The sequence below is a fragment of the Phaethon aethereus genome, assembly GCF_964289735.1.
Source record: "Phaethon aethereus genome assembly, chromosome: 1".
Classification (NCBI taxonomy): Eukaryota; Metazoa; Chordata; class Aves; order Phaethontiformes; family Phaethontidae; genus Phaethon; species Phaethon aethereus.
In genome coordinates this window covers 4,181,784-4,201,794 of record NC_138575.1, presented here as the reverse complement: position 1 = coordinate 4,201,794, position 20,011 = coordinate 4,181,784, and the positions used below count along the sequence as shown (strand labels likewise).

The window sequence follows — 20,011 nt, the reverse complement described above, 5'->3', positions numbered from 1 at the left end:
AGCTGGTATTACAGTGAAAACAGCAGAGCAGCTAGTTAGAAGACACGGAAAGCAGTCTGTATGCCTCAGGAAATGCTTATAGCTAGTCATTCAGAACAGCAGTTATTTCCTGAAATAAGAGCCATAAATAGACGATACTGCTTAAAGCCAGTCATATTTCCAGCTAAGTTCAGACCATAGTAAAACTGTTACCAGTGCTTAACTTTCTACAGCATGCCACTCAAATTATTTGACTCTCATAAGCAAATCCATGCTAAATCATATTAGGCTAATTTCTTTGTTTTACTACATAGTAGCAAAGGCCTTAAAGTGTTGCTCAAGGTCAAACAGAAAACTAACAGCAGAGCCAGTAACAGAATCTAGATTCTGTTATTGCCCCAAGTCCTGTGGTTTTAGCATTAGTCAGGACGGATCTTCACCTCTGCTGCAGCGAGGTTTTCTAATGGTGGGTTACAACTATTTGCCAACAGCAGCACACGTGGTGTAGAAGTGACTGACTGTGGGAAGGCCTTGTGCAACAGAAGAGGAACAGTAAGGAACCCAACACACAGAATGTAAAATACAAGTGGTTTTTTTTTTTTTAAATTGTTTTCTGTTTTACAAGCACATGTTTGTACAGAGGTTGGTGGAACATAAGCGGACAAAAATAAGCAAAACACAAGAGCAAGGGTTTGTCATATAGATCTGCAGCAAAAACTTAATAAAAAAGCAATAACTGGAGATATTCGCAGCGTTGATCAACTACAGGTCTATACCCCCACCCCCCAATACATGTGTGCAACAGGAAAAAAAGACATCCAGCATCAGCTTTCAAACAGTTAAAATACCCTCAGAACTCACTTCCATTTTAATATCTGCACAACTCTAGGTGCAATGGAGCAGCGACAACTGCACCATTGCATAGCCACCTATTGCCAACTTTTTGTCACGTACTATTCCCAAACAAAAAGCAAACATAAAACCAGAAGCAGAGTGCTATGTATTATTTTACATCAGACTGAAAAAACAAGAAAGAGTTGTAGCATTTAGTAGTTTAGTCAACAATTCAGATTTTCATACCAGAATTTCTTTCATTGCCTCCTACTTCAAAAACTTCGACTGGCACTCTTCCTCAAACAAAACAAACAAACAAACAAAAAAAAAGCCCAACCCCAATGTTACTTGACCTCAAATATAGGAAGAAAGAGAACGCACAAATGCCAGGTTTGAATCGATTAAACAAAAAGTTAGTTACCTACGTGTGACAGTAGAGAGGGTGAGAATCTGATAGCTGGCCAGATACAAGAATGAGTTTCCCTCAGTTCTGCCTATAGCATATCAGTAACAGCCTGTAATAAGTTAATATTACTGGATATTTCTAGCAAAGACCGCCTGACAGCACAGAGCTCCAGCTAACAGTCCACTCATTCCGATTCAAACAGCTAAGCACTTTAAATTCCTTCTTCCTTCCATTTCCCTGGGTTACATGTGTATTTTCTTTGGATTTGGGAAGAAAGACAGACTCATTCCTTGTTAATTTAGCGTCTGTTCTGGCATAGAAAGTATTGTCCTGGAGTCAGGAGAGAACAAACTAGCTGCCAACTGTCCAATGACCCCAAATCACTCTGGTGTGCAGACGGAGGGCTTACAAGAGAAAGGCTGTAACTCTGAGAGATACCATCAGGGAAGAGAAGCATGATAGCACACAGTCCTTTTCCAAAGCTTCCCACTTATTGTGGATGCAGCACAGGGACTCCATGATGAAGCACCAGAACAAGGAAAGCAGGAATACAGACAAAGCATCTCCCAGCAGTGGGTTTTCAAAAGAACGAAGTCATCTGAAAGCTCAGAAAAACCAGGATCCCCAGAGCAATAAGCAGAATTGTGCAATTCAAAAACACACAGACATGAATCTTACTTTCAAAGAACTTTATATTACAAAAAACGTAAGTCACAACGAATGCGAAAAATCCATTCAATGAGGCTTGTTTCCAGTTTGCTAGGAAAGCTACTTTTCTCTTCTTTATTCCCAGCCTACCGCTGAAAACATGATTGCCAGAACAGTGACACCTCGAGCTGAATTTTTAAAATCAAACTTGCTCTGCCAGATCCAGTACTCTGAACTTGTCCAGGTTGTAGAAACAAGCCTTCACAACTCTGCCTCCAAAGTATCTTCCATTTAGATCCACAACAGCTGAAATTCAAACCAAGAACAGGTCAGCAAGCAGCAATTCAATAAAATAAACATTTCTTTAGCTGAAGAGCCTCATCAGTGAGCCTGTTTAATCTCTCTACAGAAGTTAACTCTTGAGGTTCGCAGGACACAATTTAGTATCCTACCTTTGATGGCAGATTCAACACGTTCAAACTCTAAAAATATTCTTACAGCTTCATCATCAGCGGCACCAGGAATCTGAGAAAAAAAAAACCAAACAAACCCAAACCCCAGAAGGAATTAAAACAGGAGCAAAAATACTGTTTTAAATTGCTGCTCTTCATAAAGGTAGTGAAGACAACACAACAAAAAGGTTCCAAAAATGCCCAGAGATTTTTGCCCAGCTTCTGACATTAAGTTTGTATCTCACAGATAAGGAAAACACAGAATCCCAACACAGAAAAGGACCCTGCGAGATCTTCTAATCTATGCCCCTTCTCTAAGGCAGTATCAACCCACTCGTGAGGGACAAGGGCCCAGCTGACTTTCAGAGCAGCCAAAGAGAGATTATTTCTTACCTCAAAGATGACACACTTCCCAACCTTGCCGTATTTTTCACATTCTTCCTTAGTTTCAACTTCTAGATCTTCATCCACCTCCCCAGCACCTACCATGTTCTGAAAGTTCAAAGAATAAACCTAACTCACTGGATGTCGTCTGTATAGATGATTATGTAGGCAAATCACCGACACATGCAACTGTGACCATGAATACTTCAAGCTTCTGTTTACTAGTCAAGAGCCACAGGAGGAGAGAGCTCCATAGCACTAGGACAAGGGAACTGTATAATCCAAAGCAGTATTGATTTACAGTCACAACTTATATCTAGGAAGACATGTATTTTCTCCACAACACAAAGCACACGTAGGAGCAGACCAGAACCACTCGAACTGTACAGTCATTGTAACAGGAACACAGGTTTAAGTATTTCAACCTGTCAGGTATGCTGCAAATACCAAGACACATTCCCTCACTCCCAACTTACCCTTAGTAAAACCACTTTAGTTGGGCATTTCAGTATCTCAGTCAAGGGGTTAGAATCCGCTTTCTTGCCCGTTTCTGCTATGAAGACAGAACAGTGACTCATGGAATAATTTAAGATTAAACCTCATTTAAACTTTACATGGGGACTTTTATCAGAATCTTACTGTTACCAAACAACGGAATAAAACCCACAAAATGTAACTATATATACATAACCATATTGGTGAAGAACAGTCACTCAGAACTCTTAGCTATTTGGGAGGACAATAAGAAGAAAAATCACTGCTACAGAATGTGAATTAAGCCAGAACACTGACAACATATTATTTCTTTGAGGGAAATAATTCCAAAGTTCAGAATTGTACCAGATCCCCTAAGAGCTAAAAATCAGATCGCCTGACTTCAAACACTTGTGCTTGGTGCAGTTCTAGTCTGATCTACAGACAACATCTAGGCTTACAACAGCAGGGAAATGAAGGCAATTTCTAAAGCATGTGATAGGGAGAAAGCCAGCAGGAGCAGAGCAGGATCACCCCTTGAAGAAGCATCCAAACACTAAAGGAAGGGGAGGATGAGCTAAAATAATTAATAGAGGAACGCTTTAAAAAAAAGATTAAAAAGATACATTTCCACAAGAAAGAACGTGAGACATTCTTCCAACTCTAACTAGTACTTTCTGCAAGGACAGAAGGTAAACAAAAAAATCCAGGAGCTTCCGCTGAGCCTGAAGTATTATTTTTCCCTGACCATTTTTCACAAACTTATTGGTGTAGGACAAAATTACCTTTCTCTGCAGATTCGCCAACAATGATCTTGCCGCCCCTCTTGCTTGTTTTCTCTACTGACAGTGCTGTGCTCAGCCCCTGTTCATGCTTTCCCAGCCCCTGGCCCTCTCTGAAACCATACTTCTGCATGATTTTATGAGCTACTGTCCCTCTGCAAAGACAAAAAGCATCACTTAGTAAAGGTTTCTTACACAAAACGTTAACATTGCATTTCTGCTGAATGCTTCAATACTCTACCTCCTAAAATCTCATTACACAAAGACTGAAAAGTTAAGAGCTCTATGCAATTTTACAATCTAGCAACTTCACGGCACTCTGTGAAGATGAAGTGTTACCCCTGAATTACAGAAAGAAAAGCTGCCAGAGAATTTGACTAAATAAAATTGTTCATATTTTTCCAAATACAACTCAACATCTATTAGCAGCACAAGTCAACATCATACACTCTATAAAATGGTTTGGGTTGGAAAAGACCTGTAAAGATCAGCTAGTCCAAGCCCTCTGCCAAGGGCAGGGACATCTTTCACTCGATCAGGTTGCTGATAGTAAATCACAAAACAGATTAGACCAAGGTCTATTTAGTCTAGTTTCTTATCTTTGCCAGTGGCTGGTATCAAAAGCTTGAGAGAAAAGGCAAATGTGGAACAATCTACTTCCCACATTAGATGACATTCTACTACCTACTAGTTCAAAGCTAGCGTAAGTTCCTGAGTACATGGCTTTGCTACCCCTTCCTACAACATATCTGGATATCCTCAGTATTAATTTAAACATGTCTCAACTTTCTGAATTTTTAAGAACTTACTGAGGCAATAGTTCCCAAGCTATTTAAAGGTACCTTTTTTTTATAAGTACCTTACAAAAAGTACCTCCAGTGACAGATTTTGAAACTCCCACTGAATGAATATTTAGAATCAAAATATACATACACATGTTGACATTTCTTTGGAGACCATAGCTAGATAGGCCAGGCACAAAAGACATGCCATGGTACAGTACTTTACACCACAGTTAATAGTCTACGCTTAGTCACCCCCATTTTACCAATAGGCATATAAGATTACACAGAAAATGCAGAATCAGTGACTACGTGACTATTTTCTAAGCATACTATATGAAACATACAAAGACGTATTAAAAAAGGCCAAAAAGTCTGGCTATGTATGCTGAAAGGTTAAGACACTAAGTCACAGGATAAACAGTAGCCAGTTGTGTGGTCAAAGTAAGGCAGGTTAGGTTGTATTTTTAGCACTTCCTTCAGTGAAGTGAAGGTCCCAGGGTATTGCTAACTAGAGGGGGTAACAAAGCATAAACTGGCCCAAAAGTACTGACTTTGGTTATACTTTTTCTGGACAATGTGGAGGGGGAAAATAAAAAAGTGTTTCTATCAAAAAATTGCATGAAAAATTGTCTCCAAAATGGAAATGCAGTGTAATAATGGAATAAACTACACTTTTATGTCTGTGTTCCTCCTGGATACAGTTTTGACTACACTGAAGCTGCATTTCTGCAACTTGATAAGAAGACTAGAGCTAACCACTAGACCTTTCAAATAAGGTCTCCAATCTGTTTTGAATTATAAATTCAACTTGACTTTGTTGCCAGAGCAGTAACACATTAGTGTTACACACAATGCTAATCCAAGGCAGAAAAGTAAATGGACAGATTTGCAGCCACAGCTGCCACATTCATGCAAATATGCTTTGAATTTTTTAACAAACAAACAAAGCAGAGCTGAAATGATTTGCCCACTGGTACACAGCAAATTTAAGACAAAGCTTGAACTAACACGCCATCTGTGTTTTGCTGTATACTACATTAGCTTGGCTTGTACAAACCATAAACACTTTATACTGGAACGTGGCTTCAGAACTCGCTTAAAAGCACAGCCTTGAATGCAACCACCTCAGATGCATTTCTCCCCATAGAGTAAATCCACTGATTTTTCTGTACCCTGCCAGTTAGGACTATATGCACTCAGACTAACCACATACATGCAAAGGGTTGTGTTCTCTACTGACAAACTATTTTAACTTTTGGTTTCCACCACCTTCTAATGCCTTTTTCCACAAAATATGCGCAAGTCAATCATTTACCCCATGTTAGCAAGGAAAGAGTTGCTTGGTCCTGTGGGGGAACGAGGTCTTTCTGGCTCATCATACACTGGAGGAGGAATAGCTGCTTTGGAAGATGGTGCCCGAGGTCTCGACTCCTCTTCAAATGGAAATGACGCTACAGCTAAATAAAAGGGAGATGTTTGCTTTTTCAGTAAAATATTTTGCATGAACTACCTACTTGTTATGAACACTAGAGTACTATGCCTTGTATCTAACTCATTTACAGACAGCTCTTCATCTGCAAGTTGTACTTCTTTCTGCTTTAATACTAACAAACTACAAAAAAAAAAAAGGCTTCCACATATATCCAAATCAAAAGAATGTTTCCTCTGCACATGCTGCTCTAATATCTCCTCATCTCTCTCAAAAACAAGATTTGAGTTGCGTTACTCTGGATTTTCCTTATAGGATATACAATGAGTTTGCATTCGTAGGTCTACAACACCTCTTACCAAATGGAGAAAAGAAACATTAAGATGCCACCTGCGCAACAATGAGTTTATCCAGACAGAGGACAAGCAAACTTAAAAGCCCCATTCATCAGGAACAGAATTATGACAAAAGTGGATCAATGCAGATAGCTTGGGGCCTGAGGACTGTAAAGAAAAGTACACTGTATGTTTACACAAAAGAGGAATCAGTCCATTAAAAAGAATGAATACAACTTGAAGCAAAATGTTTATACAGTCTTAAGAGACCTCACTGACAAACTCTGAATGGAAACCTTCCTGGAAGATGAATATATATTAAAAACACAGATTAGATTGTTAAACTATATTCCACTAACAAGTCAAATGGCAAAATATAAAAAAAACTCCTACAGAACACTAAAGAAAATATGCAGAACATACTTTCGAATGTCCTTACGGACTTTTAGACTGACTTAATTTTAGATTATTTTCTTGTGAACCAGTGCTTGTATCTTACCGCGTAAGATGTCAGACGCGAAGTTTGGGGATGTTGTGTGAAGAAAAAAAAAATCCCTATTTAAGCAGCAAAGGGACTGGACTATGGGCCTGCTGCTACAGCAGTATTTTCTCAAGTTTTTCCAGCCTAGCTTTGAGCATCAAGTAACAAGCTGTACAAAGGTTTCCTTGTGAGATCATGTCACATTTTGAAAGCTCTCCCCCTCAGGATATTTCTACCATTTCCAGTCTATATTTACTTTTCCTTGACACCGCTCAATTGCTCTTCCTTATTTACTCAAAACAATCTCTTTCTGTTTTTAATGTTTACACACTTAAAATACTTTCACTATTGTATCATTCACTCACTCTGCCAAGCTTCATTTTTTTAACTTGAATCTTCTCATAGATAAAATCAGGATTCCCAAAGGGAAGTTCGTGTGTTTAAGATTCTTTTTTCTTATTATTTTTTAACAGCACGCACAACATGCTGTTCATTATTTTAATTTTAAGATGCAAGACAATTAGACATGCAAAAAAATCCTAACGGTTTTGTTCTTATAGCAAGATTATGCCATCTAGTGGACAACTGCAATCTTCAAGCTATCTTCATGGAAGGAAACCCTAGCAGGCACACATCTCTAATAGATACCACATCCCTCAAAAAACTACAAAATTCTGCCTGTAGTGCATAACCCCTTCTGAAAAGGTATTCATAAAGTACCTCCTAAAGCAAAGGGTGATGAAAAACTTCCCTCCCCATGCTGTGGAGGTTTCTAGTCTACCCAGCGAAACCTGTCTGCAACATTTCTTCTTTCACATCAGAAATGAGTAACTGAACGTGGTTGTAACAGAACAGCTTGCCAAACCCCTTTTCCAGCAATACAGAAAGAATCCTTTAGAACTGAGATGTGAAGCACAGTAGTATCACAGGTTCTCCACAGTGTCACCCGTCAACAAAGAACTAGTGTAAGTTCTCCTGCTACAAAGAATCATATGGGAAGAGTGACAGGACGATTTAACTGCATAGAAGGTTGAGTGAGAAATAAACACTGGGTTTTAGAGAACAGGATTTTGGTGTTACTTACGTTCTTTGTCCTTCTCAACAAGAGAAGTGGGTGGTGCAATGGCAGCTCCTCCCATACCTATGAGCAAAATGGAAGACAACACATTCCTACGATTAGGTTCTGCTGCTTGGAATAGTTTCACTGAATCTTAACACAGCTGCTGGCTCCTTACCAGACAATTCTTAACATACATCTCTATCAACAAAAAGTTATCAAGAGAGCAGTCTGAGAAGTTTCAACAGTGGTGAACTAGAAATGAATGAAAAGCACATCAAGGGAAACAACATCAAAATGCAATGATGTACTACATATACATATTCCACAGGATTTCAAAATTAAAGACTACAGTGAAACAGACCTTCAGTTCTAAAACTCCTCAATCAAACCAAATGAAAAAGATACTCTGTTCAAGATTAACTACACTTTCAAAGCAGTAAAGTACAAAGCCCCTTCCATATTTCAATGAGCAATATTCTAATGTAGTCCCAAATTTCCAAGGCAAAGCAAATATTTTAAATGTCCCATGTCAGAAATTTTCTTTTCTAAAATAACAGACCTGAATTATTTACTGTAACTTTATTGCTGAAAGAGAAAAAAGTTCAATTTTGTTTATTCAAAGATGTATCTCATCACACAGATCTACATCTTCTAACCAGTTCTAAGGGCATTCAAATAACAATTCAGGAATGGTAAACTTTAACAGCGAAAACTCAGTGATTCCCATAGCCTGATTGTATCTCATGCCTCACCCCTTTCCTGGAACCTACACCATGCAGAAACTTAAAACAGGTATCTATAAACTAATGTAAAAAGGTCTTTCCACAAATAATGTAGCTGCCATCCCCTTCCACAGAAAGAAGTGTTTTCTGCATTATGACAGTTATGTTGTAATAAAATGCTAGGTTTATTCTAAAGGCTACAGAATCCATGAAACAGGAACAGAATTGTGAAGTCCACTCCCTCCCCATTCCTCCTCCTTCCCCATCAAAAATGTAAACAGCTCCCTTACTTCTTTTTCGTCTCTCCCTTTCATAATCTTCATCTTCATCAGAATCTGGATCTGGTCTTCTTGAAAATCCACTGGCTTCATGTCTGTCTTTACGTCTTCTAGGAGACACAGTAAGTTAGGATAAGAAACCATTAAACCAATTCTTTGCTTTAACTTGTGATTCACACATTTGCAGTGTGAACTATACTGCTACACTCTAATAGGCATTTTATAATGTTTTCCATGAAGGTGTAAGTAAACACCTCTACTTTTTGCTTCTTTGCTTTTATCCTCATGGAGTACTTTTTGTAAAATGTAAGATGGATCCAAAGCAAGAATATTGTCCACTTCCAAGCCAGCCAAGGAATGTATGGAAATGAGCAAGTATCTGAATAAATCTGGTCCAAACTGACTACAGTGACTGAATGACTGTAATGGAAGAGGTGTTGGATGGAACCTATAGAAAGGTAACAAGAGTTCTAAGTTAGTCACCCTGCTTTGAACACAATCCTTTTTAAATTCCCCATCACAGGCTATACAGTGTAATGTCATTTACTCAGTCAATTAAAAAGCAGATTCTTGAGAAGCTAGCTTGGCAATTAAAATACGATTCAAGCAAGTCTATTAACACTTCTAACATTTAGGTGAGAAATGCTTCAAGAATTGTTTGGACTTCAACTGTTATTTATTGTGATCATGAAATTACTCGTTTTAACACTTTAGAAAAACGAAAAGTACTTTCCCCAGAAAGTTAAGAGCACAGCTTGGGGGCATAAATCAGATCTCACTCCCAACACAGCCATCAAAACTGTGCTACCAGATGCTAAAAACGCACTCCTAAGGAACCAGACAAAATTTCTGAAGCTCTACACTCTGAATTTAAAACAAATGTACACTCTGTTCAAATACTCGGGTTATCACAAAGAATACATCTGATGCAGGTTGGCTGAGATTGTTTCCCCAGTTTTAAATCGAAATGTATTATGCATTTTTCACTTCCTCTCTCTAATGTTATATATAAAGACTACCCTCTTGGCCCACATACAGCAAGTACAAGCATGACTAAATAGCAATCAACGCTGAAGCTGTGGAAATGACAGCCCAGATTTCTGAGATCTTGCATGCTCGTATGACAGAACCTCAGGCTTTCCTCCACCAGACAATGAAGACACAATTGAGAGAAGAGAGAGAAGTCCAAAGGACTAGAAATATTAATTTCCACAATTTAAACAGGGCAACAGAACATCCATCTTGTAATTCCATAGACTTTAGATAATTCATACCATGATGAAGCTGGCTTATTAATTTCACTTTAAAATATAATTGTTACTGCCTGGCTGGCAGATGTTTTACCACCTATTTCAATAGGACATGGAATCTGCATTCAATTTCTTTAATATGATTAGAGACATTTCTTATTCCAGGGAAAGGGTATTAAAGTAATTAAAAATAAGTAGTATTTTCTTTTGTTCAGAGACAAAGAGAGTAATAAATACATAATTAACTTACTTAAATTGAATAGAGAATACTAAAAAAAAAGCAACTATCCCTCTCAAAGGCTGTGCTAGCTACATCTTTAAAACTGAATGCGTTCATGTATCAGTTCAGAGTATTTAAAAGCAGAAAGGAAGGTTTATCATTGAGTGTTAAAAGGTATTTCTATAGTCAGGTTATACTGACAACAAATACTCCAAAATGCCTGCAACATCAAAGCCTGATAATGATGCATGAAGCACCCAAATACTGCTGCTACTATCAAAATAAAGTAAATATAGAAAAACTTTCTTTCAGCCAAAGAGGCTGCAAACATGATAAATCCTATCTTTTTTGCACTGTTAGGCAACTTTAGTGACAGCATTAAAACATATTAATTAAAACATTGCACTTGTTTCTACAAACGTAGGCTATTCTTCACAAAACCTTTAAGAATCTTCCTGAAACTGTTTAGAGGGATAAAACTAAACAAATCCATGTTTCTATTCTTTATCTAATTGTCAATATGTCATGAGTTTAAACAAAAGCCTTACTTTTCTCTTTCTTCAATCTCCTTTTGCCTCTCCAGCTCACGCTGCCTCTGTCGTTCCTCTCTTTGACGTTTTACCACTTTTTCATAATCATTTGGGAACATGGGGTCATACTCATCTGCCAAAGGTATCAACACATCTCCCGCAGAAAAACCACTAGGTACAGGATCCTTACAAAAGAAAAAGGAGGTTTTTCAGTTGAGATCTGAACACAACATCCAGTTGTAAACCAAGAATTTAACACTTCCTTCTCTCGCTCAACACCACAAAACTCAATTCCTGACTTCTGTAATGGCACGTAATACCGTAAGCACAGTGGTACAAGCACAGTGGTACTAGAAGAAATCTTAGCTTTACTTAAAACTGACATTTCACTCAGTCTCTCACTAACTCTAATTTTTCCATGAAGAATCACTCCCATCCACTCCCCCTGCCAAATACAAAGCAGCAGCAAAGCAGTGTGAACAAGAATTTTTCAAAACCCATTAATTCATTATTAGAAGTATCATGGTATCTGGCTGTTGCAACCATCTGCAAGGGGCCCTCCCACACAAACTCATCAGCCTTTTTCATCATCTGCTATTAATATAACACTGATAGAGCTGCACATACTGTTCTTCCCCCATCTGAAAGAACTACTTCAGAACCCTCACCTTTGAAAAAGTTTCAAGGAGAAAGTTTCTTTTGATACCTTACCACAAGAAATCAATTTTAAAAGGTTATCATAGAATCTTTGTGTTGGAAGGCACTTTTAAAGATCATCTAGTCCAACCCCCCTGCAATGAGCAGGGACATCTCCAGCTAGATCAGGTTGCTCAGAGACCCATCCAACCTGATCTTGAACATTTCCAGCGATGGGGCATCTACCACCTCTCTGGGCAACCTGTGCCAGGGTTTCACCACCCTCATTGTCAAAAATTTCTTCGAAGGTAGAAGAGAAGTATAGAGACAGAAGTATCTAGTCCAAATCTGCCCTCTTTCAGCTTAAAACCTTTAGCCCTTGTCCTGTCACAACAGGCCCCGCTAAAAAGTCTGTCCCCATCTTTCTTATAAGCCCCCTTTAAACCCTGGCCGGGTGCAATGAGGTCTCCCCGGAGCCTTCTCTTCTCCAGGATGAACACCCCCAGCTCTCCCAGCCTGTCCTCCCAGCAGAGCTGTTCCAGCCCTCGGAGCATTGCTGGGGCCTCCTCTGGCCCCGCTCCAGCAGGTCCATGTCCCTCCTGTGCCGAGGGCTCCAGAGCTGGACGCAACACTGCAGGGGGGTCTCTCCAGAGCGGGGCAGAGGAGCAGAATCCCCTCCCTTGCCCTGCTGGCCACACGGCTTTGCGGGCAGCCCAGGACACAGTTGGCTTCTGGGTTGGGAGTGCACATTGCCGGCTCATGTCCAGCTTTTCACCCCCAGTACCCCCAAGTCCTTCTCCATGGGGCTGCTCTCCATCCCTCCATCCCCCAGCCTGTGCTGATACCGGGGGTTGCCCTGACCCAGGTCATAGCTCTTCCCTTGTCCACTGATGTGGCCCATCTCAATAGTTGGTCAGGCAGGGCTTGCCCTTGGTGAAGGCATGCTGGCTGTCTTGAACCACCTCCCTGTCCTCCATGTGCCTTGGCATAACTTCTAGGAGGATCTGTTCCATGATCTTCCCAGGCACAGGGGTGAGGCTGACGCGTTCCCTAGTTCCCAGGGTCCTCCTTGTTACCCTTTTTAAGAATGGGTGCAATGTTTCCCTTTTAGCAGTCTCCAGGGACTTCACTTGACTGCCAGGACTTTTCAAATACCATGGAGAGTGGCTTGGCGACTGCATCAGCCAGTTCCCTCAGGACTCCGGGATGCATCTTGTCAGGTCCCACAGACTTGTGTATGTTCAGGTTCCTCAGGTGGTCTCGAACCTGATCTGGGTTAGGTGGCTTTTATTTTTAAGTCAATTGTTATACAGGTCCAATTCCAACACTGGTGCAATTACAATTACTTTCCTTATTTACCTCACCAAATTGCTGTCTTGCGAAGTACTTTGAAGCTGTTCAGCAGAAATAAGCTAGGAACATGTTTTTATTTTAATTGCACATTAATCTTGGTAATTCCATATTATATCACATGGAAGTCTGTATAAAGTTGAAACATTCATTAATTAAAGAAACTCTGAGCAGAGGAAGTAAATTTCAGAAAATGATCACTTCTTTGACTACTAGGAAAAACAATGAAAAAATAAAAATACAGAGTGCAGTCAAAGATTTCCAATTCCAAACGATTCGTTAACAGCTGGACTTCTTTAGCTGTCTTGGTCTTACCTTTAACCCAGCTGCTACATGAGGTGGTGTATCCACAATCTGTCTCTCATCAGAAGAGCTACCACGTTTCAGGTCAATCACCGGAGCAAGAACTGTTGTTTGTTTTGTTCTCTGGCTCTGAAAAATCACCAAAACACAAAATATCTAAAAAACATAACACAACACTTTTCTAAAAAGCAGCTTCTGCTGTATACTTGCAGCCGGTATCTCCATTTTTTTTTAAAAAAGGATGAAAACACCATCTCAAATTCTTCACTGAACAAAGCTTAATAGATAATTTCTTTTCAGTTCATCAAAATACAGTAATTCTCAACATTTCTAATGACCTTGATGTAGATAACTAAGTTTATGTCATGTTTTAGTCGTGGCAGAGGCTGCTCAGTTCTGAGAAAGATGCTTGCCAGCTATGGTTAGAGCTGCTACACAAATACAGATCTGATGCAGTATTTCAAAGAACACTTCAGTGAAATCAGCGCATACCTTCATCTTTTTAAGCAAGTGAGAACAGACTTTGCTGTGCGTGCACTAGAACATACAGCAGTAGGTGAACGGTCCTTTGTTTTAACTAGGACCAGAAACACACATTAAAAATTAAAATGGTCTCTTCAGATGAGTTTGAACCGAGTGGTGTTTTTAAGAAGGGGCTCAGACTTATTTGGAATATCTACTGTTCTTCATATTTTATCATCTGATAAAATGTATTAATCTATTCTTAACTCTGAATTTTCTAAGCCTATTCTATTCTTCTATTAGTCTATGTATATACTGCATATCAATTACATAGACAAAGAATATATCGAGTATAGTAGCCATTTAGATTTCATTCATGCAGGTTATTCCAATTATCAACTAAACCCTGCCTGCAATTTTAGCAGCATAAATGAGGAGTAATCCCAGTGAAAAAATACTGTGCATACTTAAGTATTTGGTACCTATACTACTGCTTCTTTTTTCATTAAGTAATCTCACTTTTGAGCTGACACACCACAAAGAACACGCATGTGTTCTGCCTCAACCAAAATATCAACACTGCTTAAAGAAAAAGGGTGAAATACTGCAGCAATAGAAAGAAAAAATGGCTCTGTCAATTTAAGCTCAAGGAATTAGCCTGCACTGCTTCTCCCTTTCACGTACACCAGTAACACTTTCTGCAAAAATTTCTAATGCGCAACAATTTGCACTTCAGCACCGAAAGCCTTTTAAATAGCAAGCATAAAATGATGCAAATACGTAAATAACAACTGATGCAAAATGCCAAGAATGACCAACAGCAAGTACTGCAAACTATCAATCACAGTATGACCCTTATTTAAAAAATAAAAAAGCTTAATCTCATTCTCTTTAGTTAGATCTGAACATCAGCTTTTGGCTCTGCCAGTTAAAAGATCTGAGGCTTGCAGCACACACACCAGTTCTTAATTCGATTTTAATTTTGCAAGAGTCCCTCTAGCAGACCTCAAGAAACACGCATCTTGCCTTTTCCCCCTCAGCTTTGCTAGGCTCCTCGCTACAAACTCAGTCAAATCCTAGCAAAATTACCCCAATTTGGTATTCTAAGGTCACAAACTTTCCTCAGTGCTCCTTTGCCTGAATAACAGAAAGCAAAAATACAAAGGGACTCTACCTTTGCTTGTGTGAGGGCTGCTTTCTTCACCTGCAATTGAGACTGTAGTAGTTTGAAATTTTTGGACCAGCCTTCTGTTTTAGAATCGCTGGTCTCAACTCCCAAATCATCGTAAAGTGACATTTTCTCTTCAATTTAAAACTAAAAGACAAAAGAAAAAATCCAGATGACATAAAGCTATGTCCGAGGCTTATTCACTACTAGTTTGCATATGTTTGTATACCATATTGTTATATATTTTTTTTACCAAAGACAGCAAGAATTCAAAATAATAACAACATATTTCTCATTAGTAGCAGATACACATGACTACAGTAAGGCTGTATAAAAGTAACTGTTTGAAAGGTAATGAATGCTGTTCAAACATTAACAGGTGTTGCAAACTTCCTAGGAGTACGTTTGTGGCATTAGATATCAATCATTTCAGGCTTTGAAGAAGTTATCCTGTAGTTCACACTGGTATTTCAAGGTTCACAAAGAAATTCAACATTAAGTATCACACAATCAAACACAAAGGAATTATTGTCTCTGCTAACCTTAAAAACTATCCACACAAACATATCAACATTCCAATCACCTTAAATTTCACTATTTTTTGCATCACTGTAAAGAAATTATCTTTCTTATACTAAATGTACTTGTCAGAGTATTATTAAGTAACTATTTCCACAATATTTAAAGACCTCTCAAATACACAGAGCTTATATATGCATACACACCCACCACACACACACACATATGTATGTATATATAGGTAACAACATTAATACCATGACATTAAATGTATCATGTTGTCTGATATTGCATCTGACATGAACAGAAGAAAATTTGAACATAATGAGAGGTCTATCACCGGTGGAACAACCTATAAACTCACTATTTAGTCTCTGATAGGCCTGGATTACACTATCTCCACCCAAACACTTTAACTTCTTAATTTACTGCAGGATCAAACATGACTGATTAACAGTCTGCAATGAAAACTTACAGACACATCAACACGATCTTGATCCCTCAGATCTGACAGACACTTGTATTTGAGGGGACCTGCCTCACATATAGGATATGACTGTTCCTCTAGATATAAATTATATGCTTTTAAACTGCAGGAAAAAAAGTCTCAGATACAGCAGACAGCAACTATGTTACAATTCCAAAAGGTGGCAAGCTCAGCAAAAAATTTAAAAAAACCCAAAATTAATTCTGCAGTGGAATATGAACAACCAAGACTCAGCAGAACAGAGATCACTGCAAGAAAATGGAGCAGGTTGCATTCGTTGGTGATTATTACACATATGGGCACAGGGAGTGAAACATATAGGGGAACATTATAATGCCTATGGAAATAGGATGAGGACCAGGCACTACGAGAATTCCCACCTGACAGAGGCGAGTAACGTTCATGCAGCAGGAGTGCAGCTATGCTGCGCAGATACGATGCACTTGGGGTACGTTATTCTACGCATATGGATATAGGGAGGGTGCTTCCATCGCAGGAAAGGGACTTTGTGCCTCAACGCCGGGAGGGGAGGGGGTGCACCACAGCCTGGGGGGGGGGGGGGGGCGCGGGACGGGACACACATAAGTGAGCAAAGCGCAGGGGCTGTAACCACGCCAACAGAAAGAGCAGGCTGTTATTCCGCCCCCCACGCAGACCCAGACGGCCGAGGCCTGGGACGCAGACGGGCCGCGCGCGGGGGGCTGAGGGGCCCTGACCCCCGCCCCGGGCCTACACCCCTCCGAGGGGAGCAGCCGCACGGCCGAGGCCGCTGAGGGGAGACAGCCGCCCGCTTCCCGCTCCGCCCTGCCTCCCCAACCGCCCCCCCTCCCCGGAACCCAGGACGGCCTCCCCGGGCAGGCGCGGCCGGCCGGGGCCCACCGCCCGCCGCTCACCCGTCACCGCGCCGCCGCCGCCATGAGCCGGCCGCTAAGGCAGCCGGGAAGGGCCGGCCCCTACGGTGGCCGCGCCTGCGCGCTGCCTCCCGCCTGCCCCTGCGCGCTGACGTCAGTCCATCCCGCGGCGGCCGCGCACGCCCCGCTCAGCCAATGGGCGCCGAGCGCGCTGCGGCAGCGCCGCCGTTGTACCGCCCCCTGGCGGCGGGCGGCGGGCGCAGCACCCCATTTTCCCCCCCTCCCGCCCTCTCCGCCCAGTGCGCACCAGTATGGCACTGGGGAGGGAGTCCCACATCCTACCTCCTCCCATCGCCGGGAGCTGGGGCCTGAAGGAAGGTGCTCTGATCCCGAAAAGGAGGTAATGGAGGAACTATTCGGATTCCTGACCTCCCCCTCCACTCGCAACCCCAATTAAGGTGCCAGACCCACAAGGGAGCCCCCTTTTTACCTGCCTGTGCAGTGGGGCCGGGCCCTGCCTGCCTGCACCTCCGAATTCCTACACCTCCGAATTCCTACACCTCGGGCTTCCTACACCCCGGACTTCATGCCTGTTGATTTGGCAGGCAGCACCAGGCAGGGTGCAGCAAAGTCGGGTATGGGGATGAATTCTGCATAGGCAGACAGATGACAGCTAATTGCACACCTGGTTTTTCATCACAGATGGGAAGTTTGGGCTCCCAGCTTCCTTGATCCCAAAGAAATGAGAATTCCATTTGGTTGTCACAATGCAAATCTAGTGTAATTGGCGCTCTGAGCTTTGTTTCCCTCCTCACGCCGGGAATCCAGTCCCTGATGTGCCTTGGGGTTCCTGCCGTGGGGTGAGACCACGATGTTGGTGGGGGCTGGGGTCCCCCATGATCGAGATAACCCCAGAATTTTCACTCCTGTGCGGTGGTGGTGGATCACAGACCCCTGTTGGGGGAGTTTCCAGTTGAGCTGAACGAGATGGCAGTCATTCATCAGTCTGCATGTAATGTTCGGTAGGTCTCTACAACGATCCCTGCAATAACCCTTTTAAAGAAGGTGTGTGAAACCGTGGAAATCGAGACAAACAACAATAAACACAAAGTAAACTTTATTTTGGCAGGGTGGTTTAACACCAAACAGCAAATACTACCTGATGCTCCATATAGCTCACATAAACACAGCCGCTTCAAACCACAGTAACAACAGCAATACCAAACCCCACGTTAGTTCTGCGCTCAGAATATGAATGATCGTTGAGAGCCGTCAGGGTTTTTCAGGTTTAAGAGCCCTTGTCAGTGCTGAGGAGAGAAGAAATAATCATTATAGCTGAATTGTGAGGGTTTTGGGAAATGGAGTTAGGCATAGAGGTATGTACCTGCAACATAATGAGCTGCCACTGACCCTTGTTTACTTGGAGCTATACTGGAGAATTAAGCAGATTTAGGAATTCAATTGGCAGAGGATGGGACTGTATTTATGCCCATCACTGTATTTTCTCTGTATGTTATATCACAGTTCTCTATACTGTCTTTCTAACTCCTGAAGAAACCTGTGGTAGCTTATTGAATGACTAATCTGGCAGCTTGTCTCCTTGAGCATTTAGCATTTCCAATTACTTACCAAGTGCACCTTAATTTGGGGGGAAAAAAATGGAGACAGTAACACGAGACCCTTCTAAGTTTGATAACACACTTGTAGTGAAAAAGTTAGGAAGAAAGAAAACTTAATCTCACTTCACATCAAGTGTATTTCAAACACCCCCATCTGTTTTTCAGGCATGTTTGTTACCATTTCACTGTGCCATCACTCCCACTAATACTGGGGTCACCAGGTAATTGTGTTATTGCAAAGTATTTGGCTGTTAGAAGTATTTATAGCATTATGCCATTTTGGCCTGAAGTGGAATGAATCGGTTGATTTCTCTGGTTGTCTAGCTCCAGGAATAATTTTTGTTTTCCAAAACAATCCCTAAAATTCTGTATCTGTCCGAGCCTGGATTCTACCCAACCACACCTATTTCCCATTTTTTCCAGGTAGCTCACCCCAAAGTTTTGCACTAATTATTCGGAGTCTTCTTTTTGACAGCAGCAAGAATGGATTTTCTTTCTTGCTTATAATGGGCAGGTGTATTTCCAGCTCGTACCAAGCATGTCAAATTGGATGAGCTGAGATTTCTAAGAATTATGGCCACTCGCACCACATGATAAAGTGGTGCAAATAAACATGCAACACTGTCTGCAAAGCACAACCTCCAACCCCAAAGCAGATAGCATTGTCACTTCAACCTCAAAATACTGCAAACACTGTCTCTATATTAATCAAAAAGTCCTTATCTCCAACATTGCTTTCAACTGTGCTACTATGCAATTTATTTCTCCATGGTTTGCTGAAAAAATGGTGCTACTAAGTAAAGCTACTACTTAAAAAAGATCTGATTTAAAGTTCTGGGCTGTACTAGACTCTTCCCCTCCTAGTCACGCTGCCTTCTACTAAGGCAATCTTTCTAGGCAGTGCATTTACAGATTGGTCTATTTTTATAACAATAGTGAAAGCTTCTTAAATATAAGAAGAAATTTTCTTGACTTTATTTATGGAGGATCTCCCAAGTATCCTCCTTTGGTTTCTTGCCCTAGAAATGCCTACATTTTTAAAGGAAGGCTTGATATAATTCACATATTTGTAACTTCATGGAAGAAAGAAAATCAGCAGTACACCTGAATAATAATTTTACAGTGACAAGATCCCATTGACAAAAGAACTGGTGTCCTATCTTAATGGAAGGAATCAAATAGTTAATCGCATTAAAAGATACTGAGAGAAATCACTTTGGATTGAAGTGTCGCAGAGCAGTATCACAGCATGACAATCATTGGGAAAAACTAAAATGAGATTAGAGTGTGCAAAGGTGGAAACTGTGATAATAATAGGAAATTTCAATTCCTCCTAGGAACATGTCACAACAGGGAGGGCAAAGGCTAAATTGTTAGACCCATAAATAACTACTTATTAAAACAATGAATCAGATAACTCACAAGAAGAGAAGCTCTTGGTTAAAGTGCATTAGGTGTGGATCAAAATTGTAATTTTGTACATCACTGTTTGTAATAATAACCACAATATACTTGTACACACCCGTATAGGAGCAAAGAAGCCAACAAAATCCATCTTATTAAATTC

General features: G+C 40.7%; 1 protein-coding gene across 1 annotated transcript; it reads right to left on the bottom strand.

Annotated features, from left to right (window-relative positions):
- Window positions 1–1,947: 1,947 nt before the first annotated feature.
- RBM17 (RNA binding motif protein 17) lies at window positions 1,948–15,097 on the bottom strand (the record flags this gene model as incomplete). The annotated part of the gene is made up of 11 exons (XM_082005342.1): window positions 1,948–2,173; window positions 2,320–2,392; window positions 2,713–2,811; window positions 3,180–3,253; window positions 3,963–4,114; window positions 6,060–6,201; window positions 8,074–8,130; window positions 9,062–9,159; window positions 11,068–11,234; window positions 13,351–13,467; window positions 14,975–15,097. 11 exons carry the CDS (start codon window positions 15,095–15,097, stop codon window positions 2,070–2,072), a joined length of 1,206 nt encoding a protein of 401 aa, XP_081861468.1. The 3' UTR covers window positions 1,948–2,069.
- Between the last annotated feature and the right edge of the window lie 4,914 nt (window positions 15,098–20,011).